The sequence below is a fragment of the Dicentrarchus labrax genome, unplaced genomic scaffold, assembly GCF_905237075.1.
Source record: "Dicentrarchus labrax unplaced genomic scaffold, dlabrax2021, whole genome shotgun sequence".
Taxonomy (NCBI): Eukaryota; Metazoa; Chordata; class Actinopteri; family Moronidae; genus Dicentrarchus; species Dicentrarchus labrax.
In genome coordinates, this window is record NW_026136997.1 from 24,219 (window position 1) to 42,610 (window position 18,392).

The 18,392-nt window shown below is 38.9% G+C and overlaps 1 protein-coding gene and 1 long non-coding RNA gene across 2 annotated transcripts; one reads left to right on the forward strand and one right to left on the reverse strand.

Moving 5' to 3' along the window:
* The first annotated feature begins 5,374 nt into the window (after window positions 1-5,374).
* On the forward strand, window positions 5,375-6,157 carry LOC127361204 (uncharacterized). The gene is made up of 2 exons (XR_007884028.1): window positions 5,375-5,522; window positions 6,002-6,157. It is a non-coding gene; the product is annotated as an uncharacterized LOC127361204 (long non-coding RNA).
* An 884-nt stretch (window positions 6,158-7,041) lies between these two features.
* LOC127361202 (myosin heavy chain, fast skeletal muscle-like) lies at window positions 7,042-17,925 on the reverse strand. The gene is made up of 38 exons (XM_051395618.1): window positions 17,707-17,925; window positions 17,325-17,468; window positions 17,072-17,228; window positions 16,924-16,951; window positions 16,724-16,835; window positions 16,543-16,635; window positions 16,395-16,458; window positions 16,189-16,287; window positions 15,997-16,100; window positions 15,778-15,916; window positions 15,556-15,674; window positions 15,305-15,454; window positions 15,050-15,220; window positions 14,644-14,950; window positions 14,292-14,362; window positions 14,087-14,174; window positions 13,881-13,998; window positions 13,666-13,789; window positions 13,435-13,571; window positions 13,051-13,306; window positions 12,574-12,816; window positions 12,294-12,470; window positions 11,969-12,114; window positions 11,769-11,859; window positions 11,275-11,664; window positions 11,054-11,180; window positions 10,854-10,972; window positions 10,130-10,326; window positions 9,847-10,030; window positions 9,593-9,758; window positions 9,135-9,259; window positions 8,723-9,031; window positions 8,316-8,645; window positions 8,036-8,206; window positions 7,746-7,850; window positions 7,563-7,658; window positions 7,318-7,449; window positions 7,042-7,096 (listed from the first exon to the last, which is right to left on the reverse strand). Exons 1-38 carry the CDS (start codon window positions 17,908-17,910, stop codon window positions 7,079-7,081), a joined length of 5,811 nt encoding a protein of 1,936 aa, XP_051251578.1. The 5' UTR covers window positions 17,911-17,925; the 3' UTR covers window positions 7,042-7,078.
* Window positions 17,926-18,392: the final 467 nt, after the last annotated feature.

Below are 18,392 nucleotides of genomic sequence, written 5' to 3' on the forward strand. Positions count from 1 at the left end.
GTCGCGCTTCATATTTCACGGCCGCTGAACAACAGCTCCTGATGGAGTTCTATGAAGAGGTGAAAGATATAAGAAAAAAAGGCAATACCAATGCAATAATTAAAGAAAGAGAGAAAGCCTGGCAGACAATAGCGGACCGGCTTAATGCTTAAGTAGTCCAAAACTGTACAATGAATAAACAGTGCTCCACTGGAACTGTCATAATTAGGCTACAGTTAAAGGACTAAAGGAGTTACTTTAAGTCCACTAATCAACTGTTGTACACTTTTCTTTAAATGTGGCAAGTTGAGGTTCATGTCACTTAAATGTAGAGTATGATTAAGTGCAAACAATTATCCACAATGTGTGTCATTTAATTTATTTTTATCTATTTTATCTTTCTATCCTTCATAAAGAACAAACTTGTCTGGCCATAAAAGGATCTGGCAGCAGGTTAAAGTTAAATACAAGAACATTTTGCAGGCTGGTCAGTGACTTTAAAGTAGATAACAGTGAATAAATGAGGTGAATAGATTAGGTGTCTGCTGACATGTTGAATGTCTGTATGATTGTAGCAGTTAAAAAAAAGCCCATAGAACTGGCACAGGGGGCGGCCCACGAAGCCAGGATATGTGCTGCAAATGGTTCCTTTATTGAGGTTCTCTGCATCCCCAACAGAATAAAGGAAACTCCCACCTGCAAAACATCTCAATGTAACACAGACCATCTGTGGTACAGTGAGAGCATGGCTTCTTGCCATCTGGTGCTGTATTTTTGGACCCAGCAGCCTACATAAATATCTTAGTCCATCACCTGAGAATCTGTATCTCTCAATGAGATAGTCATCTCCAACGGCCAATGGGTCTGACCTGTCCCAGAAAACTCTTTCATGACTAAATGCTCGTCTGAGGATTAGGGCTTCCTCATCCAGCACATCCTCCAAAAAAGGGCAAGCCATTATGAAGAGGGAACAGGTGTGAATAATAATATATATATATATATATATATATATATATATATTTATATATATAGTGTATATAGTCTAAATGGCATGCTGTTTAGGAAATTAATCTTTGAATATATGGAATGAAGCTTGGATATACTGATAGAAATGTGAGAATACTGAATGAACTTCAAAACCTAGTTGTATCCTTTTCATCAAAGTAATAGCCTTCTGAATTAGCTGGTTTTACAAAATGGCATCACTTGAAATATTATAATACTTTCTGGAACTGGAAAACTTTTTTGCTTTTTCTGTCAGGATTTAGCCTGAGGCCTGTTGTAGTCGGCCTGCCACCATTAAAAAGAACTTCTTCGTCAGGAGAACGGTATTGGGCACGGGTACTATGGTAAGGATTTTGGCCCGTACAAGCACTTGCCAATGAGTTAATAATGTCCTTATTGCTCAGTATTGCTGCCACAAGGTTCCTGACTGACTCATTCTCACTTCTACAAGATGGCAGCAGTGCCTTGATGACCAGTCAAGTTTCATTCAATATATTAAAAGATTCATTCAATATATTAAAAGATTCATTCCATACATTCAAAGATTCATTCAATATATTAAAAGATTCATTCAATATATTAAAAGTTTCATTCTATATATTCAAAGATTAATTTTTTACGGCATGCCATAATATATATACTATATTGCCCTTGTCACAGATTTCATTAAAAACACCTTTGCAACTTCATCAGCTGTGTTTTGTAATCTCAATCACTGCAATAAAACACATATTTATGCAATTTGACAAGCAGTCTTCATTAGCATAGCAATATAACACTTGTCCTGAGTAATAATACTACCACTTGAATCAATATAAAAAGACTGTTGCAATTACAAACAGCCAACAGATCTAAATGGAATGAGAAATGACAATATATATGTAATATTTTAATGCAGGATAATTAAAATGATGCAACATACTTAGAAAGACCATGGACATGCTGTAAAACACATTAATTCCTCACAGGATTGACGGTGGAAATACAGGTGAATCACCTGGATTAATTTTAGCCTGGCTGTTAGCCTGGTCTGGAGCAGGCTAGCTGCAGAGAATAAATCACCATAGTAACTTGGCCGGGATAAGTTTGACCTGCTTTCATGCAACCGACTTGAGGCTAAATTCAGCCAGGATAACCAACATATCCCGGCTTAATCCCTTATCTTGGTTTTGTGCAATACCCCTCTGGTCAATTTTGACCTGGGGAGGAAAATACAAAGTTTAATGAATGTAATGTTAGCCATCTCTTGTCATAGTTCAGGAAAAAATTCTGACAACCAAGTAGTAATGGTGTTTTTATGGATTTTGTAGATACTGAAAATGTTCAGCTTTAATAAATGCCTAATTTTGTGAGGCCATCTCTTGTCTGAGCCATTTCTGTGACAGGCTATTTTCATTTATTATTATCATTATTATTATTATTATCATTATTATTATTTCAGGGGTTTTCATTTTAAATGTAAAACTTTTAAATCATTAGTTTATATCACTGTGAAGATCACACTCTACAGTTTTACAGTAATAAGTTGTTAATGGAGAATACTGTAGTAACTGTAAAATAACAGTATAATTGCAAAGAGCTGACAGTATAATACTGTAATGTTTATTTTCCATACAGCACAGTACTGTAATATTTTTACAGTACTAAACTTGTTGTAGATCACAGTAGGTACACTGTAGAATAACAGTTTCAAGCTGGCAACTGTAGCTGCCAGTAGTTTACTGTAATTTAACAGGACATTTTGTTACAGTGTACTTTACTTTCACTCTGTAGCAACAAAAATGTATTTTCAGAGAGGAAGAACAAATCAACAGGCTTATCTGTCGTCTCCTAGCACTGCATCAAGAGTTCAGTAATAAACACAATCCCTATTTGGTAGCTTCAATAATTTATGTGATGCTTTCGAGGTTATTAAGCCACTATTGCCTCCGCACATTCATTAGTTTTAAAGTATAAAGCAAGTCTTTACTGGATTAGGTGTGAAGCACACGTAACCTATTTGCTTTCCCACAAAGCATCTCACTCTCTCTTGCAGCAGTCTGTGGGTGCAGTGCAGGCCTGCAAAGCACCGTGTCCTCTCCTCCTCTCACTCCTCCGGAACATCAATGGTTCGCAGTTTTGAGAAAATACCTTTAACAATGTCTTTCATAATGGCTTTAGAATATTTTAATTTGAAAAAAAATATATCACGTATTAGGCAACCATAGAACCTCAATTTTGTGAATCATTTAAATGTCTCAGTTTCCAGGCAGGAATGGCTCAAAAGGCCCTAGGAGCTCAGATATCAGTTGTGAAATACATTTGCAGGTAAGGGGTCCCCAGTTAGCTCAGTGGGTAGAGCTGGCCACCCATGTACCGAGACTGAGTCCCTGCTACAGTGGCCCAGGGTTCAAATCCGACCTACAGCCCCTTGATGTGCGTCATGCTCTCTCTCTGCCCCCCTTTCCTGTCTGTCTTCAGCTGTCACTATCATAAAGGCAATAACAGCCAAAAAAGAAAATATATTATTATAAATATTTTAGGTCCAGTTAATGGCAGCTATGGAAATGTATGACAGCTTTACAAAACTATACAGATAATAACTTATTTGTAACAACAGCGCCATGCAGACTGTTATGGACTCCTGGAAACCATAGGCACGGTTTGAACTTTAAGGTTGAGGCTTCACAAAAAAATTTTAAATAGAAAACATAATCTAGAGGAATCATAAGGTGTACAATAGTCCACCATATCAATTTATGCTTAAAAAAACTTAAAACTTTCTAAACTGTTTGTCTGCAGCATTGTCCACTCGTATAACTTATTACTCATTACCAATGTTCGTCAACTCATAACAGAAAATACTCTGTAACTCTGTAACTTGTTCCTCTGAAAGTAGTGTCCACACAGGTGCACCGACTAAAGGTTCCCCCTTGAAACTGAAAGTGAATCTTAATTTCTGTCTGGAATCGTTTCTTGATACTTTCTGATGGTTCTATTTTAAAGATGATTTTTTTCCCCTCCACCTTTCTATATAGTGTATCCTCTTTTTTTGATTTGAACACTTTATATTATTTGAGTTTTAACTCAACTGTGCATTTTTTAAATATATAAACAAATAAAAAATGCATACATTCTGTCAAGGCTAGTTGACTGAACCCAGGAGCAGACACAGACAAGATGGATGGTTTAAGGGTCTTTATTCCACACGCACACACACTGGGGGGGATGAGGGGCGGCCACGGCAGGAACAGGCAGGTGAAGGGGCAAGAGAGACCGGAGACACGGAGGCACTGGGGAGCTGACTCTGGAAACAGAACTGCACGAGAGGATCTCTGGAGCTCAGGAGAGTAAGTGGTCAGACAGGAGAACAGGCACAGGAAAATCATGAGTTAACTTGAAGTAGCAAGCTACACACTGGAAGGAGCCACGAAAGTACCACCAAGTTGGCTGAAACAATCTGGCGATGACTGGGAGGAAGACCGGGGTTCTTGAAGACTGAGGCATGATGAATGATTGAGAGCAGGTGAGACAGCAGACAGCAGTTGAGGAGAATGGAGGCCGCACCCTCATCAGACACACAGGGAAGGAGGAGGAGCAAAGGGAGCAGGAGGGGAGCAGAGCCATGACACATTCCTAGATGCATTTTTTTGCTATAGCCTCTAAGAGATTCAGTCAGCCGCCTGAACCAACACAAACTGTGCCTGTTGCTTGAAACAGATGTAATCCTGTATTATTGATCTATACCACGCACGCAGGTCCTGATGTCTGTGATAAACAATGCCTGTGATAGGTAAATGTCAAATGGCACCACAGCAGTCAGTGGGAGACGGTGTCCAAAATCGTGTGGCCTTTTTAAAAAATAACAAGATTACAACAAGATACAAGATTAAAAAATATTAACAGACTCCAAAAATGACCTGGGCCGAAGCTACCATTTTCCGTGGCATTTTCTTAACCCTGAGTTGTTATTATAAGACACAGCGCAAAATGTCAATTATATATTATATATTTATGTATAAAATTCTTTGTAACAACTTACATACTTAAATTACCATGGTCATAAGGATCATAATTTAAGATGAAATGGTCCAAGAGTTAAAAGACTGACAAGCATGATAAGTACTGTACAGACTGCTAGCTACAGTGTTTTGTGCATTTAAATCGCTGGCTTTAATTACTGGTTTAATTAAAAAGAACTTAGTCAGCTTTTGAATCTCTACGTTTAACAAACGTAATGTGGGTATGAGACGTGCTCTGAGGGAGATATCAGATTATCAGAGGCCTGTGTTATTTATTTGATGACTGCCAACTTTTTTCCATTTAAGGGAAGGCATGATCAAAAATAGAAAGGCATCTGCAAGTCTGCCATCATGTATAAAGTCAGTCAGTAAAACGATGGCAGAGACTTCTGGAGTGGTACATAAGGAGATATATGCCTGTGTAGTTGGCTATGTAGTTTGTTTCATCAGTAATGTGTGACTTCTGTTAAACCCCAACTATATGTCCTGCCTTACTACATGACAATGATGTGTAAAGCCAATGGATACTGTATTACAGTAAGTGTTTAAAGAAGCCTTTGCATGATGTATGCACATATGTTTTGGCTTTGTTTTATTAATGTGATAACAATGAATGGACGTTTCCTATGTTTCAATTTGATAAGGGACTCTGTAAGTATTTAAGGCTGACAGCTCTGAAATTGTTTTGGTAGTATGGCATACTACTTTAAGAGACTGGTAGAAGGACATTACTGTCAAATTTTAATGTATATTGTTCCTAAATTAGCTATAGACTGCGCAGTTGGTATTTTTGCTATGAGATAAACTAAACTGATTATTTTTTTTGTCAAAATTTCACCATGGTACATTGTATTAGGGATTAAGATTTACCATAATGGACAAGGACTGACTGTGTAAAAAGTTAGACATTAACTTTACTTTAATATCTGTAACAGTTAAGTTATCTCCTCACTTGGCCTACCCTGAATAGCAACTTTCAATTGGATTTTGTCTGTTTTCCTGTTTTCCTGTTTTAGCACTAACTGGATACAAGCTCCGAGTGAAAATGCAACGATGGGGAAGATTGCCCAGATATAGTGTGTGCTCATTGTTAGATTGACCCATTCAGGCTTTGTAATAAACTTCAATCTGTCCCTTTTTGACAATTTGCATTAAACATGTGAACTCCTTTATCTGAATTGTTGTTTTCTGTCATGCTATATTAATGGTGAGTAAGTGGTCAAAGTCAGCCAATTGAAACATATTTAGCTTAATCTGCTGTATGTTGTAATATTAATTTGCTTATATTCAAGTAGACTTACTGTAATATATTCTTGAAATATGTGCCGCTATGTTCTGTCCTATTGTATATGATGGCTTTCCAGATCATAGATTCATTAAAGGTATTCTCTATGTTAAAGTTTGGCCACACTTTGACAAATAACACATTTTGGTGATTTTTACATAAAAAATATAAAAACATCAGTGTGGCATGTGCAAAGTTTAGGCAACATACACACTAGTTATCCTAAGTCTGCTAAATCTTTCTGCAGGTTTTTCGCATTCCCATTGGGTTTTTGATTTGCCTTTCAGACCAGCATACAAGCAGTTCTCTCTGAGAGTTTTCTTGCTCTTTCAGATCTCATCTTACTCTCCACAGCCCCCCCCCCCCTTCATTTTTTTCAGTCTTATACAGCTGCTTAGAGGAACCTATAGGTACTGAGTGTTCCCGCAAGGTTTGAAGAGTCAGAGTATTTTTAAAGGAATGAAATCAGGCCTAATGAGCTGATGTAAAAATAATCTGAGACTGCAGAACTCTTAGGTTTCTTAGGCTTCAATTAAGTTGTTATATTTTATATATTTGTTCAATTTATGAAATAAAACAAATGATCCAAAATGTGTTGTTTGTATTTTTCAAGGGGTGGCCAAACTTTTGCATAGAACTGTACTCATGCTAAAATCAGCTATGGGGATACTAAGCAGAAGTATAATATAGAGTAAATAATACAGATAAAATGTGATTATTGCAGTTTATTGACATTATAATAAAACATTTCAACAGTTAGTTCATATTTTATGCACTCTGTCAAAAGGCTCCAAAAGGATGTTTTCTCCTATTCAGCACTCTCAACCTGGAAAATAGAAGAAAAACAAAATTATTCAGCATGTATTACCAACATTTAAGCTTCTTAAAATTAATTTTACATTCACTATATCAAGTCTCTACACACCTTTATGCAAAGTAAATAAATAATGGTATAAAGAATACATTTAGATCATGAATTGAGTTAAACATTCACATTGAACTGAACTGCCCACGTAGTCATTTTCTGTGAATTCTGATCACACATACCTTTCCAGCATCACGGCTCTTGACTCTCAACTTGTTGACCTGGGACTCAGCGATGTCAGCACGCTCCTGAGCTTCCTCCAGCTCATGCTGAACCTTTCTCAGCCTGGACATGTGGCCGTTAGCCGATTCCTCCTGTGAAGTGTTTAGAATTAAGAGTATTTTTTAAATCATATGACTATAGTTTCTTATAGCGTCATTAATGAATTAACTTACTTATATGTAAGATCACAAAACACTTGACTTACAGCCTCCTCAGCCTGTCTCTTGTAGGCCTTGACTTTGACCTGAAGCTTGTCCACCAGATCCTGAAGTCTGGTCACATTCTTCTTGTCCTCCTCAGTCTGTACATATATATAAAGAAATTCCAATGATGTATAAATACATAATTAAGACACTAAGAACTCACAGTAGTTTTTAGTTAAAATCACCTGGTAGGTCAGCTCCTTCACTCTACGCTCATATTTGCGGACTCCTTTAACAGAGTCAGCGCCACGTCTCTGCTCACCTTCAACTTCACTCTCCAGCTCACGCACCTGAAATGTGATAAATAATCAAAGTTTATAAAAGAATTTCAGTTCATATATATATATATATATATAGAGAGAGAGAGAGGAGAGAGAGAGAGAGGGAGCATAGAGATACATTAGAATAGAACTGAATCAGTGTAAGTTAGATATACATTCCGAAAAAAGCCATTTATAGTATATGCAGTTCATACCCTGGACTCCAGTTTCTGGAGCTGCTTCTTGCCACCCTTCATAGCGAGGTTCTCAGCCTCATCCAGACGATGCTGCAGGTCCTTGACTGTGACTTCCAGGTTCTTCTTCATCCTCTCCAGGTGAGCACTGGTGTCCTGCTCCTTCTTCAGCTCCTCAGCCATCATGGCAGCCTGAAATGATGGGCAGTTTGGAATTAGAATTTTAAGTCTTGACATTATCGGTCAAGTGTCAGGAAGAATTTGGTGAAGTAGTTTTTTTTACATTAAAAAGAGGACTCACATCAGTGATAGCCTTTTTGGCTTTCTCCTCAGCATTTCTTGCTTCCTGAACTGAATCCTCCACTTCACCCTGAACCTGGACAAGGTCAGACTCCAGCTTCTTCTTGGTGTTCATAAGACTGGTGTTCTGAGAGTGAAGCAGTCCGACGCGCTCACTGGCATCAACCAACTCCTGCTCAGCCACTTTGCGTCCTCTCTCTGTCTGCTCCAGAGCAGCTCTCAGCTCCTCAATCTCAGCCACCATCAGGCCATTTCTGCGCTCCACCATGGCAACCTGCTCCTTCATGTCTTCCTGTCCTCTGACAGCATCATCAAGGTGCAGTTGGGCATCCTGACAACAAAAGAAAAACAGTGAACTATCTGTACTCTTTTTATTGCTTTTCAAATAAATGATCATATAAACCTCACCTTGAGCTGTCCCTGGACATTCCTCAGTTGTTTCTGGGCCTCAGCAGCCTGCCTGTTGGAATGACTCAGCTGAATCTCCATCTCATTCAGGTCTCCTTCCATCTTCTTCTTGACTCTCAGGGCATCATTCCTGCTCCTCACCTCAGAATCAAGAGTGCTCTGCATGGAGTCAATCACCCTCTGGCTGTTCCTCTTGATCTGCTCCATCTCCTCATCCTTCTCTGCCAGCTTCCTGTCAACCTCACCTTTGATCTGGTTGAGCTCCAGCTGAACACGGAGAATCTTGGCCTCCTCATGTTCCAGTGTACCCTTAAAAAATCACAAACACAGCAAAATTACTTCTTGCAGAAACAAAATCAAAATGAATGTATTTCATCATATAAGTGGTCCGATACTGAAATCAAGAGTTTACCTCAGCTTCCTCCAGTGCCGACTGAATTTCAGACTTCTCAGTCTCCACCGTCTTTTTGGCCTTCTCCAGCTCATGGATACTCTTTCCAGTCTCACCAATCTGTTCAGTCAGATCTGAGATCTCCTCTATAGAGCAACCAAAGTCAGAATATAGTTAATAGCAACCTACGGAAACTGTCCTGCAAGATAGTTAGGAAATTATGTTTTAGTAATTAAAGAAGAACATACTTTAAAAGGAATATTTATCCCTTTGATTCAGAGTGATGAGCCCAGGGGTTAAGCCAAATTCAAAAGGTATAAGTGTCTCCTCAGTATTAGAATGTTGTTTGGGCAATAATAGTTTAAGTTCATACAAGAGAGTTTTGAACACCATACAGGTTCATAAACTACTCTTGTAAGGGTGAGAGAAGGACCCACACAAGACTAGTTACATTTTCAAATCCAGTAAGATTGACATACGTTGCAGGTTCTTGTTTTCTCTCTTCAAGGTCTCCAGATGATCCAGAGCCTCCTCATAAGAGTTCTTCATCTTAAACAGTTCAGTGCTGAGAGAGCGAGCCTCCTTCTGGGCTCCTTCCAGCTCTGCCTGGCCCTCTTCATACTTCTGTTTCCATTCTGCCAGGACCTAGAATTATATAGATGAGTAACACTGATTACTTACTAAGATAGATTTTTGATTCCCTCGAATCAATGTGGTCTTGATTTCCTTTTACCTTATCAAAGTTCCTCTGCTTCTTGTCAAGGTTGGCAGCCAGACCATTAGCTCTCTCCACATCAATCATGAGGTCCTCCACCTCACCCTGCAGCCTCTGTTTGGTCTTCTCCAAAGAGGCACACTTTGAGTTCACAGCCTCAATGGTTTCCTCAGCATCCTGCAGGCGCTGGGCAAGCTTTTTCCTGTAGTCAAGTATTTTTAAATTGAATTCAGCAAAAATATGTGAAAATACTGAATTAAAAATCTATTTATGAAAGAAATAGTAGAAAGCTTTTACGTACTTTGCTTCCTCCAGCTCCTCTGTGCGCTGGATAGCATCAGTCTCATATTTGGACCTCCATTGAGCCACCTCACTGTTGGCCTTGGACATTCCTCGCTGCAGCTCAGCCTTGGCCTCCTGCTCCTCCTCAAACTGCTCTCTGAGCAGATCACAGTCATGGCGGGCCGACTGAACAGAATGGGCTAGGGCGTTCTTGGCCTGTTGAACATGAAAAAACAATAGTAATTTACCTGTGAAGCCAACAAAAAGGTTGTTACTTTTTTTCTTTTCTTTATACATATTTTTGGGGGATTTTTATTGGCTAGGACAGCTGAAGAAAAACAGGAAATGGAAAGAGAAAGGGGATGATACGCAGCAAAGGGCAACAGGTCAGATTTGAACAAATGTACATTTTCAAGTTGAAACACGAATTAGTAATTTTTGGATCATATCATATTATATCTATATATACTAAGCATCAAGTGATGTTGATCTTTCTTTTCATTATCTGACAAAATTTAGTTTTTAAAAAGATTTCACTTAGCAATAATTGCAATACATCTGTATAGATCATGTAGCACAGATTATTGCTATGTGACTAGATGGTTGAGGTTTGATGTTTTGAATTCTTACTGCGGTATTATGGTAGGTTTATGGTAAGTTTTTTTTAATGACTACATTTGAAAAGGAGAACTCAGTTCAGCTCTTGTCAACATCTAATAACAGGACATGTGAACTTGTCATACCTTTACTTCCTCCTCTACGTGTCTCTTCAACTCCTCAATTTGCTGAGTGTAGGCCTGCTTGCCCCTGGTCAACTGGGAAACAAGAGCTTCCTTCTCTTCCAGTTGGCGGGAAAACTCACCTAAATGTAAATATGTAAATGTTTTTTCTCAAAATGGTCATTACTGTTTTCCAGTATTTGTTTTTATTACAGGTGACTTACCATTCTCTGTCTGCAGTCTGGCCTTCTGTCCATTAATGTCATTCAGCTGACGGACATTCTCATCATTTTTGGCTTTAAGTTCACTGAACTGGTCCTCAAGAGTTCTGCACATTTTTTCCAAGTTGCCCTGTAAACAACAAAACATGATGTATGTTGAGTATTTTTATTGACATATTTATTAGCTCATGTATCTGAGCATCGCATATGAACAAACCCCACACCTTAGCTTTGGCAACAGCCTCCATGTTGCTGGAGAGGTCATCAATCTCCATTTTGTACTCGCTCTTCTCTTTCTCCAGCTTCTGCTTGACACGCTGGAGGTTGTCGATCTGCTCTCCCAGCTCTGCAACACTGTCAGCCTGCTTCTTGCGGAGAGCTGCTGCAGTAGCCTCATGCTGCAGGGTTGACTCTTCAAGATCACGACGCAGCTTCTGGAACTCAGCTTCACGTTTCTTGTTCATCTCAATCTGAGCAGCTGTTGCTCCTCCAGCTTCCTCAAGCCTCTCGCTGATCTCTTCAAGCTCCCTGGAGAGATCAGCCCTCTGCTTCTCAACCTTAGCCCGGGCAGCTCTCTCAGCCTCAATCTCTTCTTCCAGCTCCTCAATACGAGCCTGGATTTGAATATAGTAATATCAAGAAGATTTATTAACTGTAACACACTCCCAGCATGTTCTTTTTGATTCACTGGGTTTACTATTCTCATCAAACACGTTACCTGGAGTTCCTTGATCTTCTTCTGAAGCTGAGCGCAAAGAGACTGTTCATCCTCAATCTTGCTGAGGAGCTGGCTAGTCTCAAAGTCTTTCCTTGATGAGGATACCAAGAAAGCTGTTATTGTCACAGTTTGTACTGTCAAATTTGATATGTGAGATACTGAAAAGAGGACTGATAACCTTAAACAAATCAAAAACGTACTTCTTGATTTTCTCGTCAGATTGCTGTTTGTCATTCTCCAGATCCATTATGGACTCCTGGGCCAGTTTCAGATCTCCCTCAAGCTTCCTCTTGGCTCTCTCTAGGTCCATGCGGAGCTTCTTCTCTTGCTCCAGTGATCCCTCGAGCTATCAGATGACAGTAATGATAGTTGATTTCAGCCATTCAACAGACAGCATCAATATCATTTAATCAAGCTTTTAAGAAAATCATGAAATGTTTACATTATTGGTTTGAACTTGTATTATGGAATGTCAACTTTAAAACACAAGCTACTTCACACTAAGAGCACAGTATTTTTTCTTACATCGTCCACTTGCTGTTCCAGCTTTGTCTTGGCCTTGGTCAGAGTGTTGACTTTGTCTTCCTCTGCCTGGAGATCATCAAGTGTTTGCTGGTGGGACTCTTGGAGGGCTTTCTTTTCCTTAGTTAACTTGGCAATAGACTCATCTTGAGATGCCATCTCCTCCGTCAGGTTTTTCACCTAAAATTATGTGAAAGGTGCATTAGTTCCATCATGTTATGTCCACATAGTCTATATGCTTATACAAATGTATATAGAATGTTGTATGTAAAATCATTTGAACCTTGTTTTCTGTGGCATGTTTCTCCTTCTCCACTTTAGCCAATGTGAGCTCCAAGTCATCAATGTCTTTCTTCAGCTCAGAGCATTCATCCTCCAGCTTCCTCTTCTTAGCAGTCAGCTCAGCATTGATTTCCTCTTCATCCTCCAGTCTCTCAGTTGTCTCTTTGAGTTTGGCCTCAAGCTGGATCTTGCTCTTAATGAGCCCTTCACATCTTTCCTCAGCATCACCCAGACTCTCACCTTCCTATAGTACATTTTGAACATACAATAAGTTTGTTAGTTTATTTTCTTAGTTAAAGATTTAAATATTCATTGGTTTTAGTTAATTGTCCTTTTAGTTGATCTACAACTTTGCTAAGACACATAGACAATAAGAAGACTTCTTATCCCAACTAGATATATGTAAATGTAAGCAACAGTGTTCCATTAGTAAAGTGTTTATGTGAAAGAATCACACTTTCTTTTGGTCTCTACTTACTGCTGCCACTTGCAGTTGCAGGTCATTCTTTTCCTGCATCAGGGAAACCATCTTCTCCTCCAGTTCCTTCTTCTTGGCCAAAGCAGTAGCTAGGTCTGTTTTCATCTTATCATAGTTCTCCTTCATCTGCTGGAGCTCTTTCTCAGTTTCAGCACTCTGCAGAAGAGGCTTGATCTTGAAGTACAGTTTCAGCCACGGCCAGTTCTTCACATTCATGAATGAACGGATATTGTACTGGATGGTAAAGATAGACTCTCTGGAAAGTGAGATAGATAAACAAAGTGTAATTTGTAATTAGAACTGCTGTGGATAACAATTTAACAAAAACATATGGAAACTATATAACTGGACAGTTCAGCTTAGTGTACTGTAAGAGAATCCTACCTCCTCTCCATCATCTTAACAAACTCCTTCCTCATGACATAACCTCTGCAGAGAGCTTGAGTCATGGTAACCAGCGTAGCCAGTTTCTCATCTCTCATCTCCTCAAGAGTACCCAGCAGACCAGCTTTGAAAAAGACCTATTTTGACAAGTAGAGAAAATCAGGCATCAATATATGTGGATAAAAGGATATATACATGCCACAGTTATTGATATTGTCCTTAGAAATTTACCTTTGTGTGCCCAAACTTATACTGAGTGTGGTCCACATCAATGGAGCCCAGCAGCTTCTCTGAAGCTTTCTTGTTGTCAATAAATTGTCCCTCAGGGATGACACTGGCATTCAATACTTTGTATCTACAAGAGAAAATGTTGTTACTTATATTTACCTCACGTCTAAGCCTGCTGTTTTCCATCTTAATAACTTCAATTAATTAAAAAAAGTAACCTCTGCTTGAAGTCAGCGTAGAGGATTCTGCTGGGGAAACCCTTTCTGCAAATTCTGATGCCCTCCAGTACACCGTTACATCTCAGCTGGTGGATGACCAAGAAGTTCTCCATAAGACCTGCACATTGCAAACTGATTCTATAAAAACATTTCCTTACACTATACTTTTACATATAGCGCATAAAACAGGGTAATGTGCTTCTTACCTGGAGTCTTTGATTCATTAGGAATTAGGCAGCGGACAAAATGAGGGTGAGTGCTCCTCAAGTTGCTCATCAGCTTTCCTAAGTTCTCCTGTGGATCGGTAACAAAAGGTAACAGGTAATCAGTATTTTAATCTGTGGTTATTGTTTTTTTTTTTTTTTTGGGGGGGGGGTTAATTGTTATCCAAAAATATGAAACAAGACATACCCTGAAAAGAGCAGACACAGTCTGGAAGGAACCACCCTTCTTCTTTCCACCCTTCTTGCTCCCAGCAGCCTCTGTTTTGCAAAATAATTTAATTTCATTAATGGAAGTGAATAATTAACACTGTAATAAGTGCTTTAAGTTTTCTTCTCTGTTGTCATTAGCTTCTAACTAGGCCCAGCCCAAGTTAAAGTTACTTCCCTTCACTACAAATTTACTAAACTGTGACTATATAGCTAATAAATAAAGGGCAATGTTGCTCAATATTTGTAATAGCAGAAAATAGTTTAGCAGGTAAAAACATCTGTATTGTATATGCTGAGTCTTTGTATAGTCTTCTCTGCTCATTTCTTACCTTCAGCTCCAGCATGAACTGCATACAACATGGCCAGAAGTTTGTTGGAAGCCTTCTGGTAGAGCTGAACGACTGAGTCATTCAGAGGGTCCTTGTTCTTGTCCAGCCAGCCAGTGATATTGTAGTCCACTGTACCAGCATAATGAACCAGGGAAAAGTGAGCTTCAGCCTTGCCCTTTCCAGGCTTTGGCTTCTCAAAGGCCTTGGTCTTGCCAAGATGCTGGTCATGCAGCTTGTTCTTGAAAGTTGTGTCAGAGGCCTTGGGGAACATGCACTCCTCTTCAAGGATGGAGAAGATGCCCATTGGCTGAGAAGAATTTACATGTCATATCAAAAGTTAAACTGAAGAAGCAATCATTTACACGTGAATAAAGAAATCACGTCTACCAGAGTGGTTACTTTTTACCTTCTCAATAAGCTCAATGCAGGCAGCCAAGTCCATACCGAAGTCAATGAACTCCCATTCGATACCTTCTTTCTTGTACTCCTCTTGCTCCAGGACAAACATATGTTGGTTGAAAAACTGTTGCAGTTTCTCATTGGTGAAGTTGATGCAGAGTTGCTCCAAGCTGTTGTACTGTAATTACAAAAGGGTATTTATAATTTCATGGCAAAATAAGGTTGAACTTTAAAACTGCTCATATATTTTTCAACAACTCACATCAAAGATCTCAAATCCAGCGATATCCAACACTCCAATAAAGAACTGTCTTGCCTGCTTTGTGTCCAACATCTCATTGATACGAACGACCATCCACAAGAACATTTTCTCATAAATGGACTTGCACAGAGCACTGACAGAATTGTTGACCTAGAAATAAGGATTTTAGTGTTCAGATTTCTCCGACTATTTTCTTATCAAAATAAAAATGTTTCCCTAAATTTCCAAAAATCAAATTTTCTTTTTATTACCTGTGGCACAGTCTGACCTTTGGTCACCATTTCGTTTCCGACCTTGACTCTTGGGTAGCACAGACATTTCAGCATATCAGCTGAGTTCAGGCCCAAGAGGTACGCGATTTTATCAGCCTCTTACGGAGAGAAATAGAAAAAGTACTAAATACACATTAACTATTGCAGTTTTTGACAAACAAAAAAACTTGGATTATCAGAATGTACATTTTTAGCAATTACCCTCATTGCCATCAGGTTCAGCCTGCTCCTCGCGCTGCTTCTGCTTGAATTTCATGTTGCCATGATGCATCACAGCTCCAGTCAGCTTGTAGATGCCCAACTTCTCCTCAGCAGTGAAGCCCAATATGTCAATTGCAGACTGCAATTTTAAATGAAGAAAAGTTATTGGTAAGTAAAACATTTTGCCCAATATACTATCAATTTAAATTGTTGTCTTACATCAGTTGCATCAAACTCCTCCACATCATTAATGCTTTTGACAGTGATTTCACCCTGACTGATCATTGGGTAGTCATAGGGGTTGGTGGTGATCAGGAGACACTCTAGAAAAGGACAATAGAAAAACAGTGTTGTTTTGAGTTTTTGCTGATATTGTTTGAATTTCTCTTTTAAACTTGTGTAGTAACATACCTAGGATATCAGGCTTGTGGCCAGTCATCAGCTGATAGAAAATATGGTAGCTCCTCTCAGCAGACAACTGGAAGGTGACGCGGGACTTCTCCAGGAGATCTAAGATAAACAAATTTATTTGCCAACTTCAAGATTACTTTATAACATTATCAGAGACCAGCTTTCAGTCCAGATGAATCTTGACTCACACCAAAGCTGAAACTTACATGTTTCAATATCAGCTGAAGCCAGCTTGCCAGTAGAGCCAAAGTGGATCCTGATGAATTTACCCTGGACAACCAGATTATTAAAAACATCAGATTTTGTAATTTAGCAACAAAAAATAAGTATTAAGATATTCCCACTATTACTTACAAAACGAGAGGAGTTGTCATTCCTCACGGTCTTGGCATTACCATAGGACTCCAACAGAGGGTTGGCTGCAACAATCTGGTCCTCAAGGGAGCCCTGCAAGAGAAAATTTTAGTTACCTGAGCTATAACATCAAATTAACTTTTCTTTGACAAACACTTCTATCTCAAACAACTAATTTTACCTGCATCTTGCCAGGTATTGGCTCAGCCTTCTTAGCTCCAATAGCTGCAATTGTTGCAAAGTACTGGATGACACGCTTGGTGTTGACAGTCTTTCCTGCACCAGATTCTCCACTGGGGTATGAGAGACACATTATCAAGATCCTGCTTCATTTTCATAAAGGTTATGAAGATTTTGCATTACAGTTTGTGTTATACTCACGTAATCAGGACAGACTGGTTTTCACGGTCTGAAATAAACCAGCATACATTCTTCACAAGTTCCATTTTTGTTATTTCAATACGTTTTTGATTAAGGTAAATTCACCCTATGTATACATACACTCTAACATTAGTAACTTTGGTCTTACCAGTGTGCATGGCCTGATAGGCATTGTCAGAGATGGAGAAGATGTGGGGTGGTGCCTCAATCCTCTTCTTGCCTCTGTATGCTCCCACAACTACTGCATCATACACAGGAAGCCACTTATAGGGATTCACGACAACGCAAAACAACCCAGAGTAGGTCTGTAATAGAGAGCATGAATATTGTGTTACCATTTAGATATATATATCTACATATGTATATACACATAGCATTTTTATTGTATAGTGGGAACTCACGTAGATCATCCATGATGCATAACGCTCTTTGAGATTATACAGCACGCAAGGCTCATTGAGGTGGGTCATCATGGCCATGTCCTCAATTTTGTCATACTTTGGAGGATTCCTTTGATGGATGTCATCCTCTTTTACAGTGACTGTCTGAGTATGAAATATAGTTTAACGTTTTTACTAAGAAATAATTTCAAATAAAAAGGTTTATCAGATGGATGCCATTGTTGTTTACAGTGTCATCTTGAATAATCATCTTAAAATACAATGATAAACAAATACTTCACTAAATGTTGTACTAAGATATTGTTTTAATGATATCCTCCTATACAGAAGATGGAAATTGATTGGATAGTTTTATTAGAGAAAAATAAAATGAGTAATGTACCTTTCCAGTGTCCGTCTCCACTGTGGCTTTGCCTCCCTCTTTCTTTACCAGTTTACCCTTGAGGTACATCTCAGCGACATCAACCACGAAGAAGGCAGTTTTGGCATCAAACGGAGCAGCTTGTGCCTCAATCCTCTCCCTCTCTGGCTTCCGGAGATATATGGCGGCTGGGCCATAGGCCTCCATCTCGGCATCTGTACTCATGGTGGCACTTCAGGGGAGACTGAAAAGATAAAGAATCCACCATAGTGTTAACATATCAACATGATATAGCTGATGGTGGAGATTTTGTGTTTTTTATGGCGACATCTTTTACCTCAGCTTGTTCCAAAAGAGAATGAGTGGTGCCCTCTGTGGGTGGCAAGATGCTATAAAAAGAAGTACAGTAACTTGTTTCAGCTTGTTTTTTTTATTATTTAAATTTTAGAGCATTAGAGGGTAAAGGTGGCTAAATGTCTTCAGACTTGAATAATATATGGTCATGACTCAGTTGAATCATTAAAGTTCAGTACTCTCCCATCTCCTCAACTGCCCCCAAACCTGTGAAATAGCCTTGATTTTAATGATCATTAAGTGTATATGTGTGATGACACAGGGTGTGTATAAGATGTCAGTACAAACTAATTAATTGTGTGTGGTTTTTATTTTATTTTTAAGAAAAAGAAACTACTTCTTAAATGTGTCAA

What these genes read in the sequence shown, in the direction of transcription:
- LOC127361202 (XM_051395618.1), bottom strand. Translation starts at nt 17,910, where the DNA reads ATGAGTACAGATGCCGAGATGGAGGCCTATGGCCCAGCCGCCATATAT. An exon ending in ATAAGTTTGGGCACACAAAG is followed by an intron (nt 13,572 to 13,665) that starts GTAAATTTCTAA and finishes TTGTCAAAATAG; the next exon opens with GTCTTTTTCAAAGCTGGTCT. An exon ending in TCCAGAAACTGGAGTCCAGG is followed by an intron (nt 7,851 to 8,035) that starts GTATGAACTGCA and finishes ATCACATTTCAG; the next exon opens with GTGCGTGAGCTGGAGAGTGA.